At 40.2% G+C, this 17136-nt stretch overlaps 5 protein-coding genes across 5 annotated transcripts in view; 1 reads left to right on the top strand and 4 right to left on the bottom strand.

Moving 5' to 3' along the window:
* The window catches only part of LOC6630941 (uncharacterized), a 58099-nt gene extending 57537 nt beyond the window's left edge, over positions 1–562 (bottom strand). The window contains exon 1 of the mRNA XM_032440298.2: positions 337–562. The gene's annotated coding sequence lies outside the window, so the exon portion shown is untranslated. The remainder of the gene's footprint in view (positions 1–336) is intronic.
* A 1959-nt stretch (positions 563–2521) lies between these two features.
* put (activin A receptor type 2 punt) lies at positions 2522–7675 on the bottom strand. The gene is made up of 6 exons (XM_002054010.4): positions 7137–7675; positions 5522–5707; positions 5271–5447; positions 4344–4489; positions 3466–4281; positions 2522–3391 (listed from the first exon to the last, which is right to left on the bottom strand). The coding sequence occupies exons 1-6, from the start codon at positions 7186–7188 to the stop codon at positions 3212–3214; spliced, it is 1557 nt and encodes a 518-aa protein (XP_002054046.1). The 5' UTR covers positions 7189–7675; the 3' UTR covers positions 2522–3211.
* A 503-nt stretch (positions 7676–8178) lies between these two features.
* Positions 8179–9230, bottom strand: nero (deoxyhypusine hydroxylase nero). The gene has a single exon (XM_002054011.4). The coding sequence runs from the start codon at positions 9135–9137 to the stop codon at positions 8229–8231; it is 909 nt and encodes a 302-aa protein (XP_002054047.1). The 5' UTR covers positions 9138–9230; the 3' UTR covers positions 8179–8228.
* Positions 9231–9313: 83 nt separating this feature from the next.
* On the top strand, positions 9314–13251 carry LOC6630946 (neurofilament heavy polypeptide). The gene is made up of 4 exons (XM_002054012.4): positions 9314–9836; positions 10622–10963; positions 11027–11960; positions 12025–13251. Exons 1-4 carry the CDS (start codon positions 9723–9725, stop codon positions 12093–12095), a joined length of 1461 nt encoding a protein of 486 aa, XP_002054048.1. The 5' UTR covers positions 9314–9722; the 3' UTR covers positions 12096–13251.
* Positions 13252–13305: 54 nt separating this feature from the next.
* LOC6630947 (sodium-coupled monocarboxylate transporter 1) lies at positions 13306–16286 on the bottom strand. Its single transcript, XM_002054013.4, has 8 exons — positions 15982–16286; positions 15581–15740; positions 15397–15514; positions 14698–14917; positions 14497–14637; positions 14332–14440; positions 13741–14273; positions 13306–13624 (listed from the first exon to the last, which is right to left on the bottom strand). The coding sequence occupies exons 1-8, from the start codon at positions 16212–16214 to the stop codon at positions 13306–13308; spliced, it is 1833 nt and encodes a 610-aa protein (XP_002054049.1). The 5' UTR covers positions 16215–16286.
* Between the last annotated feature and the right edge of the window lie 850 nt (positions 16287–17136).

Raw genomic sequence — 17136 nt, 5'->3', positions numbered from 1 at the left:
CAGATATACAAATACTCCATGACATTTATGTATTTATATGATATGGCAGCCGGATGCTGATAAGCTTTTGATCATTATTTAAGAGCGTAATCAAATTTGAAGTTCTCATCTACTCCCACGACAACTATAAGATCTAATATATATACATATATAGTGGTCAGATTGCGGACAACAAAACCTGCTTATATTTATTTACTTAGCTCATCTTTATAATCAAAAAAAAAAAAAACTTTTGAATAGATATGTACACATTTATTAACAAAATTATAATACCCTCCAAATAGGGTAACAAAATACCGCTAGATAGATAAATATGTATGCATACAAAACTCTTACCCTTTGCTTCATTGCCTCATCCTTATAACTGTCTTGTTCTCTCTCTCTCTCTCACTCTCTTGCTATGAAGCTGTGCCTTAACGTGAAATGCGCGCCAATAGTTGTTGTTTTTACTTAAAAGTTCGACTCCATGTATATGTATAACGAAGCCTTTTACCGATTGTTATATATACCTGTAAGGCCGGCGAACGGGTGTAAGATTAATATATTGCAGTTTACAAACACACACACACAGCTGGAAATAATCGCTATTCATATTATTAATGTTATTAATTTAACATTATTAGAAATCCGATTTAATGTACACACGCGCCCGAGACAACCGATCAATAGCACAGACGCGCACAGACTAAATTGCCTCATTGGGAGTGCGCCTATGCTAAGCCGGCATTCGCACTAATACATAAACATATAAGAGCACACAGAGTTAATCTCCTGCTCTCGCTCCCCATACCATCAGCAGTGCTCGCTACGGGCCTGAGCGCTTTCGGCTGGATACTCAACTCAGATAACGGGATCGAAAGTGTTCTAGCCAATGGCGTGAACGCAGTGAGCATACGAGTTTCTTCTGCCGCAATTCACACTGCTCGCTCTCTGAAACTCTCAAAACTACATTTTTAACTAACGGTAAAATTTTGATGAGGTACATCTATATCTGTATATATATATATAAATAAGTACTGAACCAGGTGCAAACATGTCATTTGAAACGCTTGATAAGCATTTATTTTAAATCCATTATTATCCAAGAACTTTTTATATCAGTATACATTATTTATTAACAAGACTTGCAATCGACTAATGTACTGTAAGTACATTCATTTTTTTACGTTAATTTTCGATTTGATTATTATTTTGTAAAACCTTTAATTTTATTACCATACATTGTTTGTTTTTAAAACACTTATGATGATTCATTTCTTGAATGATTCGTGATAATCAGCCAGTATTATGGTTATGGTGAATGCCAGTTGGACTGTTTGTATAACTGTATCAAAAAGAGTTGCTTTGAAATTCGATAATACAATAGGTTTCGAAATTGTATCTATGTATGTATTTCAACTATTTGAGTGCCGAAATATGTATGTATATAACTTGCATGCCTATCCATAGCCATCTGATATGTAACAAACTACTGTGATAAACAATAAATTGTTTTGATTGCATTCTCGATTTGAATACTGTGTTTGCATTTGCTTTCAATAATACTTATGTATGTGATCCAACCACTTGAAAATTATTGTTTCTATGTATGTTCAGCACCATTCAAATAAATGTAAAAGAAAAAAAAAATCGAAAAATTAAGCATAACAAAATTAACTCTATTATCGTGTTGCATATTAAATAATGTAAGTTGCTCAGAATAAAATCAGGTAATGAAGCTTTGTTTGTATCGTAAATTGCACGTACTTGTTTCGGTTTTTGTTTTTTTTTTTCTTACTTTCAGATTAAAGTATACTAAAGTATGTATGCATATGTTTGATTGATATAATGCAGCATTGAATCAAAGTTTCAGCGTTTAGCAAACTATAAAGAAACTATGTTTTTTAGTTAATTAATATGTGAATGTTTCTCGAATAATTGCATAAATTTCTTAAACCTACATATACATATATTTTTTTATCGTACACAAACAAAATTACAATGTTAATATGTATGTTTTGATTACTTAACTTTTCAATTCAACTGTTTTTATCCCTTAATCGTGAACAGTTAATCCAATTATATCGTAGCTATATATATATATGCTTACCGACAATATGTAATATGTACACGGATTTTGTGGATTTAACAACATATAACATACCTACAGTTAGTATGTCTTTCATTTGAATTAACCCTAAATGCCGCAGCTTTACGAGTCAAGTGTGCTTCGGAAGTCTGCTAAGTCTGCGTGTTTTATCGTAGGGTATATCGTATATGCGCTTAGTTATAATATTCATTAAAAAGAAACTTTCATTTGAAAACTTCAGGTGTTTCTTGTACTGTTCAGTAGAAATACATATGAATAAACGTATGTAAGTGAGTGTGTGTGTGTGAGTGTGTGTGTGTGTGTATATATACTTGTGTATGCTATAACATGTTTGAATTTACTAGTGCATTTAGGGTCATACGAGTACATTGGCACTACATCAATAAAACAGAAAGCAAATTAGTTGAAAAAAAAAAAAAGATACAATTCATATTGACTCTTATAAAAAAATGTGTAAAGTATTTATTTAAGATACAACATCATTAAAGCACAGATCAAATAAAATGTACCAAAAATAAACGATATGTGTACAGAATTAAAATGTTAACTTAAAACTTAACAGTTAGGTTTTTAAACGTTTCGTCTAGGCTTAAATGAAAAGTAAAGCAACCACAATGGCTGGGCTTGGCAAAGAATTCAACAGCTTACAGGTTTACAAGAAAATTAAAATTCTGGGCAATAATTAGACAAACTAAGTATAAACAAAAACAATTATATTTACGTATGTGTATATAGGTATCAGTCGATGAAGTCAATGTGAGATGAGCTACAAACGTAATGCATGCAATGTGCGTCTAGAGAATTTTGCATTTTCAAAATTGCCCAGTCTGAAGATACATTTCAAAAATTCCAAATAATCTCTAGGGTAGCCCACCAGTAATGTGTTTTGTTCTGTTTAACTTAAACTAAGCTAATGTCTAAGGTGGGCGGGCGGGCGCCGTGTGTTTGTATGTATCTATGTATAAATGGCAGCTCGCTCAAGTGTATGTGTACATAAAAGCTGCCTATGCACAATACTTATGCAAAACTAAATTGTTGAATATAAAAATTAAAAATGAAGACGTGACGTTCGGGGTATTCGAATCACAGCCTACGAACGTTGGCTGTGATTTAGTACCGCTTCTATAAGCAATTCGTTGTCTCCTTTGCATCCTCAATGTTGGTGTGGTTCTTGATAAGCAACTGTGTGGTTGGATATTTGTTAAGTTGCGCAAAGCGCTCCATCACACAGGAGGAGCTGAGACGTGCCTCGGCATCGTGATCCCAACACTCTTCCATGGTGTCGCAAAATATGCTGAGGCCCTGCAAATCCAAAAAAAAAAAGAGGTTTTTATATGTACAAATTATTCCTAAAATATATCAATATGTTATCTTACTAAATGGGCACGCCAGGTGCTGAGCAAATGTGGACGCAATTTCTTCATCACGACGCTTTCCTGCACTTCATCAAGTGTGGGACGCTGCCCCAGTTCCGCCTCGAAGGGCAGCTGATACTCGCCGACGGGCCCAACGACATCGCAGCGCGATACCATCTCCCACAATACCAAGCCACAAGCATAGACATCGATGCGCAAAAAGGCATCGCGATTAAAATTAATTGCACCCTCGAGCACCTCGGGCGCCATATAGCGACGCGTGCCCACCTGGCCATGCGTATCGCCGCACGGCTTGCCCGGCTGAAAGATCATGGCCAGCCCAAAGTCAGCTATGCACGCTGTCAGATCGGCCTTAAGAAGCACATTCTTCGATTTGAAGTCGCGATGCGCTATAGATGGTTTCAAGCCATCCGTTTTGCTGCCCAGTATCTCCTCGTGTAAATGCGCCAGCCCGCATGCCATGGACTCGGCAATGCGGCACAATTCGACCCAAGTAATCGTATGGGACTTTAGATAGTCGCATAGAGAGCCATTATGCTGATATGTGGATATTAGCCAATACTCGGGCTTATCCAAATGCTTCTCCACGCCCAGAAACTCTAAAATATTTGGATGCCGCATGCGAGGCAGCTTATAAATCTCATTCTCTGTTGTCCATGAATCCTTCTCCTGCATGCGAAAGATTTTCACGGCCACATCCTGGCCATGCAGCTTGGCCTGCCAGACATCGCCAAATCGGCCGCTTGCCTTCTGCTCCAGCAATTGTATGGGACGGTTGCTGAGCAGCGGTGATGCATTTGTGATTTCCGCCTCGTGCTTAAATTAAAACATGGAGTTAACTAAATGATTACAGACTTAGCTAAACAACTGTGCCTTACCTTGGGTATCTCATTGAAGTGGACCTGCTTGAGGCGTCTATAAAATGCGTAAACAAATATGGGTAAGACGACCAGAACGGCAAAGGCCGACGAGCAAATAATATAAAAGGTCATATTGTTGTTGTCCTGTGTCTTCTCTTTGGGCACTGCAAAAATATATTTGAATCAATATACAATTGGAATTGTTTTTCTTGTGTATAAATATTCGCAAATCTTATTTAAGGCACATTTCCTGCAAACAGCTTTGTTTCGCCATTTGCTTGTGTACAAGCTACATATGCATATATAAATACATATATTTATATATATGTATATATATGCAATGGGGTGCTCTTTAAATGCTTGCCACAGGTGAAAAACATCTCAAGTGGCACCTGTAGTTGGCACAGGCTTGACTGTCAGGCCCACAAGCACAAAACGAAAAACGAAAAAACGAAAGTTCGCCCCCAATTTGGCATCTCTTTATGCTCGTCGTATATAACATTTTTTTTATGCTCAGATAAAAGGGAGCTAGGCACAAAAAAAAAAAAAGAGAAAACAAAAACAAAACAACAAAGTGCAGGGCACAAAAGATACATGCCTAAGCAAATGGAAGGCCACCCGCCCAATAAAAAAAAAAAAAAAAACACAAAAAAACGGCAACAAGAACGTGCGCAGAGGGCGCAAGAAAATGTGAGGCGGGGCGCTGGGAAATTGCCACACACGCAGCAGCTAGTGAGGCAGGCTGCTGAATGGAGAGGCAACACCGCAGCACACGCAGAGTTCGTTAACACGAAATACCGTTGCAAGGGTCGCGTTCTTTAAGGGCTGTGTGATGGCCTGGCCAGCTCACCCAGCGTATAGAATGCCAAAAATTGGGGTAAACATAGAAGAACGCACAAACTAAAATACAAAACATATTTAAGATCAAATTGAAATCAGTCGCACCTTGTGTTGTTGCCTCCGTGGTGGGCGCTATCCATTTGTACTGCGTGTTGCACATGGAGCCCTTGCAACAGCAGAAATGTATGTTACCCTGTCGCGGCTGGGTGCTGGTAATGCACGCGGTCTGATTGCACTCATGCATGTCCGTGAAACAGCCCTTCATTTTGATTTTCTCGATGCCTGCAGCAAATCAAAATAAATGAACAACAAAATTGTTGCAACTTGTTGGGACAAGTGAGGCGAGAGGCACATACCCGTCACATCGTCGGCACTCCACAAGACATAGCAGCTGGGAAATTTGTCAGCCTCCACTTGGCAGCGCTCGATGGTGATGCCGCAATCATTGGACGTATTGCAATCCTTTTCGTCATAGTGCTCGCAGTTAATGTTGTGCCCCTCGGGCAGAATGGCGCCACTGGCCAGTAGCAGCATCTGGCAGCCTGTCAAAAAGGAGCGAGACGACACAAGTCAGTGATATATATTAAAATGGTTTGCATGCTAGAGTTCTAGTAAATAAGTTAGTGAAATGGGCGCGAGCCGTTGCCTTTGTAAACATATCATGTATCTGCGACCTGTGGACCAACGACCCCAATTCCAAGCCAAGTCCCAACGGGCCAACGGGCCAACGCTTTGCTGAGGCGGGGAGTCCTCAATGAGCGTTGCCATTGAAAGCCACAAGCAAAACTTTGCACAGAACACAGCAAACGCTACGCAACCCCAATTCGTGCAGAGGGCCATACAAAATTAGCTCCGCTGGCCACCAGAGCCTTTGAGTAGGCCCTTTAACCCCATTGCAACTGCAGCTGCAACTGCTGCTCCGTGTCTGTCGCTGTGTTGGGGCTAAATGTATGCATGTATCTGGGCGCAATTCGCGCGCAAATCCACGTGTGAGTGGATACCATAGCGGCACAGTGGTTCGCATGTCATTTATCAATACTAACTTATAAAATTTGCGATTTTGTCGAACTCTATGTTGTACCATAGCTAAATCTTATTTGCGATTACATTGGTATTTTTCAGTTTTCACAGCAAAAAATTTTAATATTTCTTAAAAATAAATATATTTTACTAAATATAACTGGACTCTTGCCCTATTTCCGAACAATCACATAACAATCAATCAAAATGATCTCAATCAAGCAAATTATATTTATCATTAAAGCTTATAAGGCACAATAAATGAGATTTCCCTCTTTTTAAAATATAAAATAAAATATATATTATATTCCCAGGAAAACCTTCAGTTTCAGCATATTCATTAACATGCGCAAATTAGCATCAATTAAACATGCTTAGGCCCACTGTGCACACGGGTAATCGGATCTATATGTGCATATGTATGTATGTAAGTATACATGCGAGCGTGCGAGCATGCTTTATAGTAAAGTAGATACATAAGCATGCACATTATGCAGATTGAAAGGGGATGAGTTTAAAGTGGCGCTTGTTGAAAATAAAGAAACAACAGCGGGAGAGAGAGAGAGAGAGAGAGAGAGTGAGTGAGAGAACGAACTAGAGACAGAGTGTAAGGCTGCAGATTTTCACCCACGCGAACGCACAAACAACAAGTTTCTAATGCAACGTCATCCATTCAAAGAAATCATTGCATGCAGCTCACACACACACACGCACACACATGTGTTGCTGAAAACAACAGAAAAGCGCACTAAGAACAACAACAAAGCACGCGCCAAGCTATTCAATCAGGCGTAACAACAGGGGGCAAGCGTATGGGGGGAAACTGTAAATAATATCGACAGCAAGCCGTAACGTACAAACGAGAAGAACGAAGAAAAAAAACATACACACACACACAAATACTAAATATATACAGACGCACTAACAATGCAAACTATGCTCAATACATACCTAGAATAAGCTGCCCCACCAGATAAAACAACTTGTATTCGTATTTGGACATTGTTATTGCGTTATCGCTGTAACTTGTTTACAACACAAAATGTATACGTAACTAGACACACACGCGCGATAGTTGGGAGAATTTCTGTTTTTATTTTGGCACATATAAATTTTCCTTTGGAGAAATTGCGTTTCTACATTTGATTTGGCCAAGATTTGGGTTGTAAGCATTGACTGCTCTTGTTGCAGTTTTTAATCCTAGAATTTAATATTTCATATTATGTATACATATGCAGCGGTGTGTGTGTGTGTGTGTGTGTGTGTTATGTATGTAATTTATTTTCCGCTGCTGCAGTCGCAGCAAAGTTGCTGACCACACGTTTTTTCCATGTGCATTTTCACGTTTTTAATGGGTGTTATCTCTAATATGGCTATCACATTTCCTTTGTGGCTCTTTAAATGCGTTTCTATGCTGCATTTTATGCTTTTAATAAATTATTTTTAGTCGATTTATCTTTTGCACGCAGCTCCCACACGCAACTACGATTGTCACAATTGGTACAAATGTACCAAAACGAAGCATATTTACCAACACATATCATTTTTATTGACATCCCTGGTTGCACAAAGGGTACAAATGTATGAAACTAATACGGTTTACCAGCACTGTTTTTAAGTGGCGCCCGTGCTCAGAATTGGGCGGTGGTAGTTATATTCGATTGGACACAATCGATAGATATTTTAATTTGAATGGTCACACTTGAAGAAAATCAAAAGTCCGTTTCTTTTTAAATGTAACTACTTACATTCAGATTTGTGAAAAATATATAATCTAATCTGGCCAGAAAGTGTTATACTTAAAATCGCCTGGTCTTACTGTACTTCACATCTAATGTATTCAAATAAAAACCCCAATGTTTTTTCTCAATGAGTCAAATGACTTCATCATGCGGTAGAACGCGTCGACTGTCACGTTCTGCGATAGTTTATCTTAACAATGCACTGATTAGATGTCAGCGCATTGCATGTTAATAATAATACAAATACAATATTAACTTACAAATTTTATATACAACAATGAGTAATTTCCTCTAACTAGGATCACTTAGTGCCATCCAGCTTGGTCAGACCGTCGGCATACTGAAACTCTGGGCTGTTCTCGTACTCGCACATGTCCAGGGCAATGACGCAGCTCTCCTTGACGACACGTTTCTCATCATTCGCATAACAGTTCAGTATCTGAATGCACTCCTCGGTGGCAATGGCGCCCAGTGCTTCGGCACACTCGTGACGCACCATTTCGTTCTCGAGGCGATCTTCCAGGTTCTCCTGCAGATACGGTATGCTGCATGGTTCCTGTAGCTGACCCAGGACGAAAGCGACCTCGTGCCGGAACAATGCCGACTTATCCTTAAGTCCCTCGGCCAGGGCCAGAACGCTCGGCTCGGTGCGCAGATTACGCAAACTGAACATGGCGCGATAGCGATCGAACAGACTATGTTTGGCATCCAAATAGATGGCCTTTAGCTCCTCCACGCTCTTTGTGCCTGCTGTTGGCGGAGATGGGTCCACAGACGCGTATGGGTTATTATCGTCCACCTGTTGACCGGTCTGCAGCCAGCGCACACGATCCAGCGCTATGGCGCAAGTCTCAGCAACTTCAATAACTGAATCCTCCTTGTATTTCTCGAGTATTGGCAAAACCTCAGGTTGGCCAATGGCGCCCAATGCTTCGGCAGCCTCATGGCGCACCATCGGCTCTTGGGTGGTGTCCTGCAGCACTTTGCTGAGTATTTCCACGGCCTGCGTGTCCTGCATCTGTCCCAAACAGTAGGCCAATTCGTGTTTCAGCAGCGCGGAATCATCATCAAATGCTTTGCTGATTGCCTCAATTGCTGCCCCTCCGCCGATATTTTTCAATGTGAACAGTGCACGGAAGCGCTCCTTAAGCGGTCGTTCCTTATTGTTCAGCACACCGCCAATTGCTTTGATCTGTTCCTGAGATACCATTTTTGATTTGCTTCAATAAATAAAAGTAAATAACGAGCAGCCTGCCTCGTGGAAATTTATCAAGTGTAATATACAATTTATCGAATCTATTTGCCAACCACCACAGCGAAAGTAACGTAATTTTCAACACTGGCTAAAAAGGCCGCCATAAAAAGTGCCTGTGCAACACTTACGTTTAAGAAGAAGCAAATAGTCCAGTTGTTGGGTTACGTTTATCTTTGCCTTGTAAAGAAAACGTCAAAAAAGTGCGAAATACAGCGAATTTTCTGGCGAAAATTGTTGAAACCCCTATTTCAACATATACCGGTGCTACAGTCGATTAGTAAAATAGTTGGTCTTTGTGCGAACTAACTAAAAATTGCATTTAAAAAATTTGCGCGTTCACGGTTCGTTCAGCGTGGCGTGTGTATGTATATATGTGTGCGTAATATACCTGCTAGTTGGTTTGATTCGCTGTCTCAGTGCGCAAGGAGAGCAAGAGAGAACTCGCTACTTTGAAGCGAAGCGTTGCAACTGAACGAAAACATTGCAAAATACAAATAATTGTATTTTGTAAGCAATATTAATATCAATACCGATATCATAATGTCCGACGAGACCAGCATACAGAAACCGGAAGCAGAGGCCGTTGCCGAGGCGAAGGCCAACAACGATGAAGATGCATCAATTCAACCGGCGGCAGATGAGAAGAAGACACCCGTAAGTGTTTAGAAATATGTGTGAACATACATACATATAAGTTTGCATATATATATATTTATATATGTATAGAGACGGTCACAATTAACACCGGGGGTCGTGCGATAAGAGCGCACTTTACAACTAACACACTCGCACTGTGACGAACAGAATTATCTGGAAGAGCGTGCGCATTATAAATGTATGTACATAGATGTTTGGGCTAACGCAGTATTATTTCAGAATTATCGAAATAACACACACTCGCAGACACGTATTTCAAAGTGTAACTTATTTGATATCGTATTTTCTGCAATTTTCGTGTTGATGTTAATTATGTTGCCCTCGTGTGCGCGCGCTTTTCCCAACATCCCCCGTATGTGTGTGTTCGTGTGTGTATACACGTACATATAGTGCATGTTTGTGTGTGCGTGTGTATTTATTTTTATATGTCGCGTGGTACACTCGCTGCAAGCAATCGGTAGTCTCTTTTGTGCACGTTTTGCCGCTGCGCGCGCGTCTGTCTCGTTCTCGTTTGTTTTTATTTTTCTTGTTCTCTTTTTGACTTTTTGTTGTTTGCTGTACTTTGTCATACATGAATGTATGTATGTATGTATGTATCTTAAATGTGTGTGCACAGAAGCATTAATACGTTGCGCTTCAGAACGGGCATTTATTTACCGTTAAATAGGAATTAGGCGGGTTGAATAGACGGGTTAACGATTTGTTTCACTTCAATTCAGTCGTATTCTCTTGCTGAGAAATATCGTGAAATGTTTTGATGTGTATGTAAACAATCATTATAGAAACGCACGCCCAAGCGTCGCTCCTTCATTGAGCGGGCTCAGCGCGAGAGTGAAGAGCTGGTGCGGACAATGGGTGGCAGCTTGGAGCTGGAAGGTGGACGACGCACTCGATCCAGTACTCGTGGTACACCAACGCGACCCGCCGAAACCGTAACGCCGCCACCGAGCAAAAAGGCGCGCACATCCCCAGCGACGACTAAGAGCGGCGGACGGGGACGCGGAGCACGCAAATTGGATATAGCCGGCGGTGAGGAAGTTGAGCAAGAGACTGCTAAATCCAAGTCAGTCATAGCGGACGAGCAGGAAGAGCCGGTGCAGGCAAGCGAAGCTGTTAAGTCAAATGTAAGTTAATTGAAGTTTTTTTTTTATTATTAAACATAATTTATCTAATATCATAAATTCAAGGTTGCTGCAAAGAAAGGAAAGAAAGAAGAGAAGGTTCAAAAGGCTAAGGAAGCTGATGTAAAGGAGACGGTAGATACCAAGAGCAAAGACGATTCTGAACCTAAAGACACGGAATCAAAAGTAACTGCGTCCCAAGCCACAGAATCAACGGATCAGCCAGACTCTGCTGCCCAAGTGCCTGCAGCGCAAGATAAAAAACAAAACAATGTTGTTCACGATAAATCAAATACAAAGGAGCCTGAAGTGAAGGAGAAAACGCCCGAGCCATTGGCAAAGCCGGAGGAACCAGCTGAACCAGTTGAAAGCCCACAGAAAAGTGATGCTGCTGCCCCAGATTCTGCCTCAGCAATGGAAGTGGATGACGAAGAAAAACAGCAGCCAATCACAGAACAGCCTGCCGCAGATACTACATCTTCCGATACTGCTGTTATTACAGAAACAATTGACGGAAAGAATGAATCAAAAGTCGCCCAGGAAAAGGTGAGCAGTGAGGAACCGAAAGTAGAAACCTCTGAACCCGTCAAGCAGCAGACACCGGAACCCATGGAGGTAGATTCGAGTTCGAAAGCTAGCACTGAAACCACCAAGACCGTATCACCCGTTAAAGAGGTTGTGCCAGTAGCAGCTGCCGCCGCAGCCGTCGAGTCTGAATCAGATCAGACGACAGTAAGTAATAACGAAGTCGTTGAATCGGCTATCGAAGTCAAAGAGGATGCACCAGTCGTACCGGAGAAGGAGGTAAATGCTAGCGAAGTCGAGAGCACACCAGCAGAGAACAGTACAACTAAAGCTGATGAAGCACCTGCCAACAATGATGTAAGCAAACTGTCTGTGCCGGTTGCCCAAGCCGATACCGTCGTAACGGAGACACCGCCAACGGCCGTTAAGGAGCCGCAGGCCAACTGTGAAAACAAGTCCGAGCACAATGACAATGGTATGTCGATATATTTGATTTAGAAATTTAAAAACTTATAATAAAACTAAAAAACTTGTTGCAGGCGAACCGAAGATCGTTAACAATGCCACCGACGATGGGGAAAACCATGTAACGCCGCAGGCTTGCAATTAAGCAGAAGCAATATTATAATAATGATGATGATAATGAAAACCAATAACTATAGCTCGTGCCGAAAGTGTACAAGTGTAACTTCGAATCGATTCGACAAGTTGCCGCCAACAAATAAGCAAATAACAAGAGTTTTACCCAAAAACGGGCATGCATAGGTTTAATTCTGTTTCCATTGTCAAGTTTTCTTTTTATTCTCAAACCACAAAATGGTACGATTGCAATTCACTAACCATCTTCCAGTCTTTGGCTTAATTATTTTATGTCTTAGGCTGTAATCGATGCTGGATTTTAAATGCTGATCTGTGTGCGCAATATATAGTAACAAACACATACAGCAAATAGAAACTAAAACGTAGATCTAACCCGCCAACACACACCCAGCCCCACACACACACACACACACACACACGCACACATTGTTAAAAGCATCCAACTATAAATAATATGTATGTGTAAATTTAATTAAATTGGAAACAAAACAAATACATTATTGAGAAATGTATGTAAAATAGATGTTTTTAAATTATAAGACATAATCTTTAATGCAAAACTAATTTTAAAACCGATTTGGACAACACTCAAAACCCAAGAAAAGATTTTTAAACAACTGATGCGTCGTTCAAGAATTTAAGTACATAAGCATTAAAAACTTTACCAATGCCATTCACACTTACCTGGCTATTCACGATACATATTACGTATATATCTCTACTTATTATTTTTTTTTTGTTTAATTTCTATATAATTTTTCGTATTTTGAAAACCGCTCACTTAAAGCATTTAGTTTTTAACGTTTTGTCATCATGTAATTTAAACGGATAAACCTAAATCAGATAACGCATCAATTGTATTCCGCATGGAATTTGTGAATTGAAAACAAAAGTCTTTTCCACAATCTTAACTAAATTACGACAAGTACTGTAAAATTTTTCAATGAAAAATGCTATATATAAACAAAAACACAAAACAAAAAAAAAAACAAACTAAACAAAAAAAAAAAAACACAACACAAGAGCGTAAAAATACTTTGGAACTCTTTTTGTAACTGAAACAATCAGCCGAGGCCGTTTTTGTATGTAGCTGGATACTTTCTGTGTAAGAAATTCTTCATTTAAATATTCTTTTGTAAATAAAACTTTTAAAAATACAAAAGAGAGAGATAACATTGTGTATTAACTACAAATAGTTTTAAGTACAAAATTTGCTAAACCTATGCCGCACCATTTTCCTGCACAGCTTTTGTCAATGGTTCCTTTAATGGCAGCTCCTCTAGCTCCAGCACCGGATCGGGCACATTTAACATGTTGCGCACAAATGGCGAATACAATTTTGGACTTTGTTTCTCGTTTCTGTCCGGGCGCCACACATAGCTCATGGGCACTGCCCAGACGAATATCAGAATAGCTCCCAATACCTTATACCAATAGAAAGATATGTCATAGACTGAAAAGTCCCGATTGCTGCCGAAAGCCGTTGTCACATTGGTTGGCACAGGGGCAGCTGTTGTTGTTGCTGTAGCCGTACGATTTCTGGAAGTTAATAAACATATTTATAATCGTTAATAATGTGCATAGAACCTTTGACCCACAAGCAGTTTTATATAAACCTAGATATAGATATAGAAAAAATTCTCGATAACACTTACATTGCATTAAAAATCGTGTCTAGGCCACGCGCCTCACACTGATCCAAGGTATTTGGCAATACTTCATATTTAATAAGGCCCGCCTTGATGTTCATCTGGGCATTGACGATGACCCACAGCATGGCAAGCACACTGAACAAAATGCTGGTCATGGCCACCTTCCCATTGACACGGGGCACAAACATGCCCAACAGAAAGATACCCACAACGGCGCCCGTATTGATGCCCGTAATCGTCCACATGGTCTGCAATATTGAGTTGAAACGCTGCACAATAAACCCGCCCACAATACAGTAGCCGCCCATGGCAATGATGACCAGTTTCATGAAACCATTGGCCCGTGCCTCCGTGTGCCGTATATGGGGCTTGATATAGTCGAAGTAAACAACGCCGGCGAACGAGTTAAGGTTAGCCGAAAGTGAGCTCAGCGAAGCGCTAAACACACACGAGATGAACAGACCCGGCATGCCGGGCAGATTACCCATTATGTCCTGTATAAAGAAGGGCATCATTTTGTCCGGCTTGCTGACCAGCTGTGGGCAAGAAGATGCAATATTAGTTCGGATAAAGCTGGAAGTGCGAAGTACTTACGCCTGCCAGCATGGGATCACAGCCGTAATAGTAAGCAAACATGATGATGCCAGCAAAAGAGGTAAAGAACATGATAATCAGAAAACCAAAGCCAGCAACAACAAGAGATCTGTTGGACAGTGTTATGAATATATATGTTTGATGAGTACGTAACGCTCGGCTTACTTCTTGGCATGCGCATACGAGGGCAAGGAGACAATGCGCTGCACACAGCTCTGATCTAGTCCAATCTTGCCCGTCCAAAGTAGTAGGCCGCTGGTCATGCTGTTCCAGAAGGTGGCGCGTATTCTTGGATCAAGTCTAAAACTACATGAAACAAAAGTTGTTGTTGGCATTGAAACACTTCTCGAGCCAGTTGAAACTTACTCAAAGTTGAAACGACCGCCTTCCGAGGCATACTCGAGCACAGTACCCAATCCTCCAGTTCGCATAGTGCCCAGCACGCCCACCATTATCACAGAGAGCAGCATAACGCCAGCCTGAACCACATCCGTCCAGACGACCGCCTTGATGCCGCCCAACATGGTATAGAAAACGCAGATCGATGAGACTACGGTATTGATTAGGTGAATATTTATGCCGGTCACTGTGAACAAAAGTAAATACTGGTTAAAATATATGTTTAAGTGAGTGTAGCTCGAATTTGCCGTGCAACGATTCTTAAACGTGTACAAATAAAATTTTTCACGATTTTCACTTTGCGAAGTGGAATTTCCAAAATCGGTGAATTACTATTACACTTTGCAATAATATTTAAAAATACTTTGCACAATAATTTTTACATTATCAATAACTTCTTTGCTTAGATATGATATTAAGTTAAAATATGATCAGCCAGAAATTAAACTTTCAACTATTGATCTATATTTTTCACTGTGGGGTGTGGATTTTGTGAAAACTGTGGAACACGACTTTGAATATTAAAAAAGACCAAATAAAAATTTTGAAGCAGATGGGATTAAAATTAAAAGTTGTACACAATAGTTTCACACGCATATTCCGCAATTGTAGGTGAACTCATGCAAAGTCACCGAAAATTGGTACATTTTAAAAATATGTACATACCTTGAGAGAATGCCAGTGAGGGTATAAACATATAAACAGGCAGCATTAGAAATTGATTCAAAACAAATGTCAGCGTCACGAATTGACGAGTGCGTTTATTAAATCGCATCTCCAGATACTGTCAGTAAAAGAAAATTTATATTATATTAAACAAACAGATAAACGACTATTTACACCAACCTACCTCATAACAATTGACGACATTGTTGTCATAGAAGACGGGCACAATTATATATATCAGTATGGGAACAGTTGGTATCATGGCTAGCACCGCGAATATAAAGTTAAAGCCGTACGTATAATTCTCAGTGGGAATGGACATGATGGCAACACCTGACAGTTGACTGAAATGGAAATAATAAAACTAATTCTTACATGCAATTCAATTATCCAAAAGGGGGCGCGAGCGCATAAAATAATAACATTTATCTTAAGCTAGTAAAAAGTAAATGGAATAACAGATGTAATCTGCATTGACAAAACCTTCAAACAGATAAGTTAAGATAACGCCGGCTGGCATTGACTTTTGTGAATGATGAAACCGGCTAAAACCGATTGCCACTAAGGCACACTGGATTTACGCACCTGGAGACCAAAGATATGGCTATGGGCAGCGCTTGCATCTTCTTGCCGCCACGCAAATATTCCTCAGTGGTGTTCTTCGCCTTGGCGAAGAAGCCAAAGTAAACGCCAATGGACGCGGACACAGTCAACATAAGTATAAACACTGTATAGTCGGTCGAACCGAAACTTAAGTCCTCCACCTGTGCTGCGGCTGCAGCTGCTCTGCTGGCCAGTGTAGTTGTGGGTCCCGACATGCTGACGCTCCTAGTATCCTTTGCACTTCCCTAACACAGTTCAAATCACAGCGCGTGTGGCTGGTCTGGATGCTGCCGGCACACTTAGCATCGACGCAGTCGTATTACTTCACTTAAGTAGAGATCACAGGTAGCTTATCAGTGGCTGGCATATCTGCTAGACGCTGTAGTAAAAGTTGATGGTCCATCATAAAACAGGGCCATTAACTACGTATTTCTTCAACGTTTCCAAACGTTTAAAGGCTTCTGTCTTCGTCACGTCAAATGCACATGAGAAGGTACCAGCCCCCAATTGGCTTCATTCAATAAGCCAAGTCATAGGCGATTCCCTATGAATCTTACTAAAAGCGGAAGCTACAAATAGATTGATAGTCCTATTGCCTGCTTTTAGGGAGCGTTTCCTATGATAAGAACAAGAAGCCAACAGAATATCTTTGAAAAATAAATACTCTTACTGACACGATTTGTTTCTGATCATTGATCAGTATATGATGATTATGATCGGTCAGACTTGGCTTGGTTAGCGATTCGTCGCATTACTGCTCATAGCACAATTTTTTACACATATTGTATGCCAAATTTCATCAAGATAGTTGCAAGGTTAAGAGATATAGTTGTTCTTAAATATTTATAATCTAGAGCATCTATATCATATCATCTAGGGCATATCTGTATATATTATGTGGAATTTATCTATCTATCTAATCTATATGTTACATATTTTTAGACAAGCTTATAATCTTCTGAAAGGGTATACAAAGCGCCAAGCATTATCTGACGTAAAGCAGGTAGCAAAAGTCGTAATGGTCCAGGAGGAGAGAGTAGAGTCCATAATTAATATAACCCACAAGCTTATCTGAGAATGACAAGCAAATTCTAGGCGCCAGGCATTGTGTGATATTAGATATGTTTGCGTGCATCA

Source organism: Drosophila virilis, chromosome 2 (genome assembly GCF_030788295.1).
Source record: "Drosophila virilis strain 15010-1051.87 chromosome 2, Dvir_AGI_RSII-ME, whole genome shotgun sequence".
In the NCBI taxonomy this organism is placed as follows: Eukaryota; Metazoa; Arthropoda; class Insecta; order Diptera; family Drosophilidae; genus Drosophila; species Drosophila virilis.
Note: the sequence above shows the minus strand (reverse complement) of the source record. Positions and strands in the feature narration are given on the sequence as shown.

Coding starts and splice junctions, on each gene's coding strand:
- LOC6630947 (XM_002054013.4), bottom strand. CDS start 16,214: ATGTCGGGACCCACAACTACACTGGCCAGCAGAGCAGCTGCAGCCGCA. Junction 14,918..15,396: donor CTCACTGGCATTCTCTCAAG/GTATGTACATAT, acceptor TTTTGTTCACAG/TGACCGGCATAAATATTCAC. Junction 14,274..14,331: donor GTGATCCCATGCTGGCAGGC/GTAAGTACTTCG, acceptor TCTTGCCCACAG/CTGGTCAGCAAGCCGGACAA.
- nero (XM_002054011.4), bottom strand. CDS start 9,137: ATGGTATCTCAGGAACAGATCAAAGCAATTGGCGGTGTGCTGAACAAT.
- put (XM_002054010.4), bottom strand. CDS start 7,188: ATGTCCAAATACGAATACAAGTTGTTTTATCTGGTGGGGCAGCTTATT. Junction 5,448..5,521: donor GAGTGCCGACGATGTGACGG/GTATGTGCCTCT, acceptor GATTTGCTGCAG/GCATCGAGAAAATCAAAATG. Junction 3,392..3,465: donor GCACCTGGCGTGCCCATTTA/GTAAGATAACAT, acceptor TTGGATTTGCAG/GGCCTCAGCATATTTTGCGA.
- LOC6630946 (XM_002054012.4), top strand. CDS start 9,723: ATGTCCGACGAGACCAGCATACAGAAACCGGAAGCAGAGGCCGTTGCC. Junction 9,837..10,621: donor CAGATGAGAAGAAGACACCC/GTAAGTGTTTAG, acceptor CAATCATTATAG/AAACGCACGCCCAAGCGTCG. Junction 11,961..12,024: donor GTCCGAGCACAATGACAATG/GTATGTCGATAT, acceptor AACTTGTTGCAG/GCGAACCGAAGATCGTTAAC.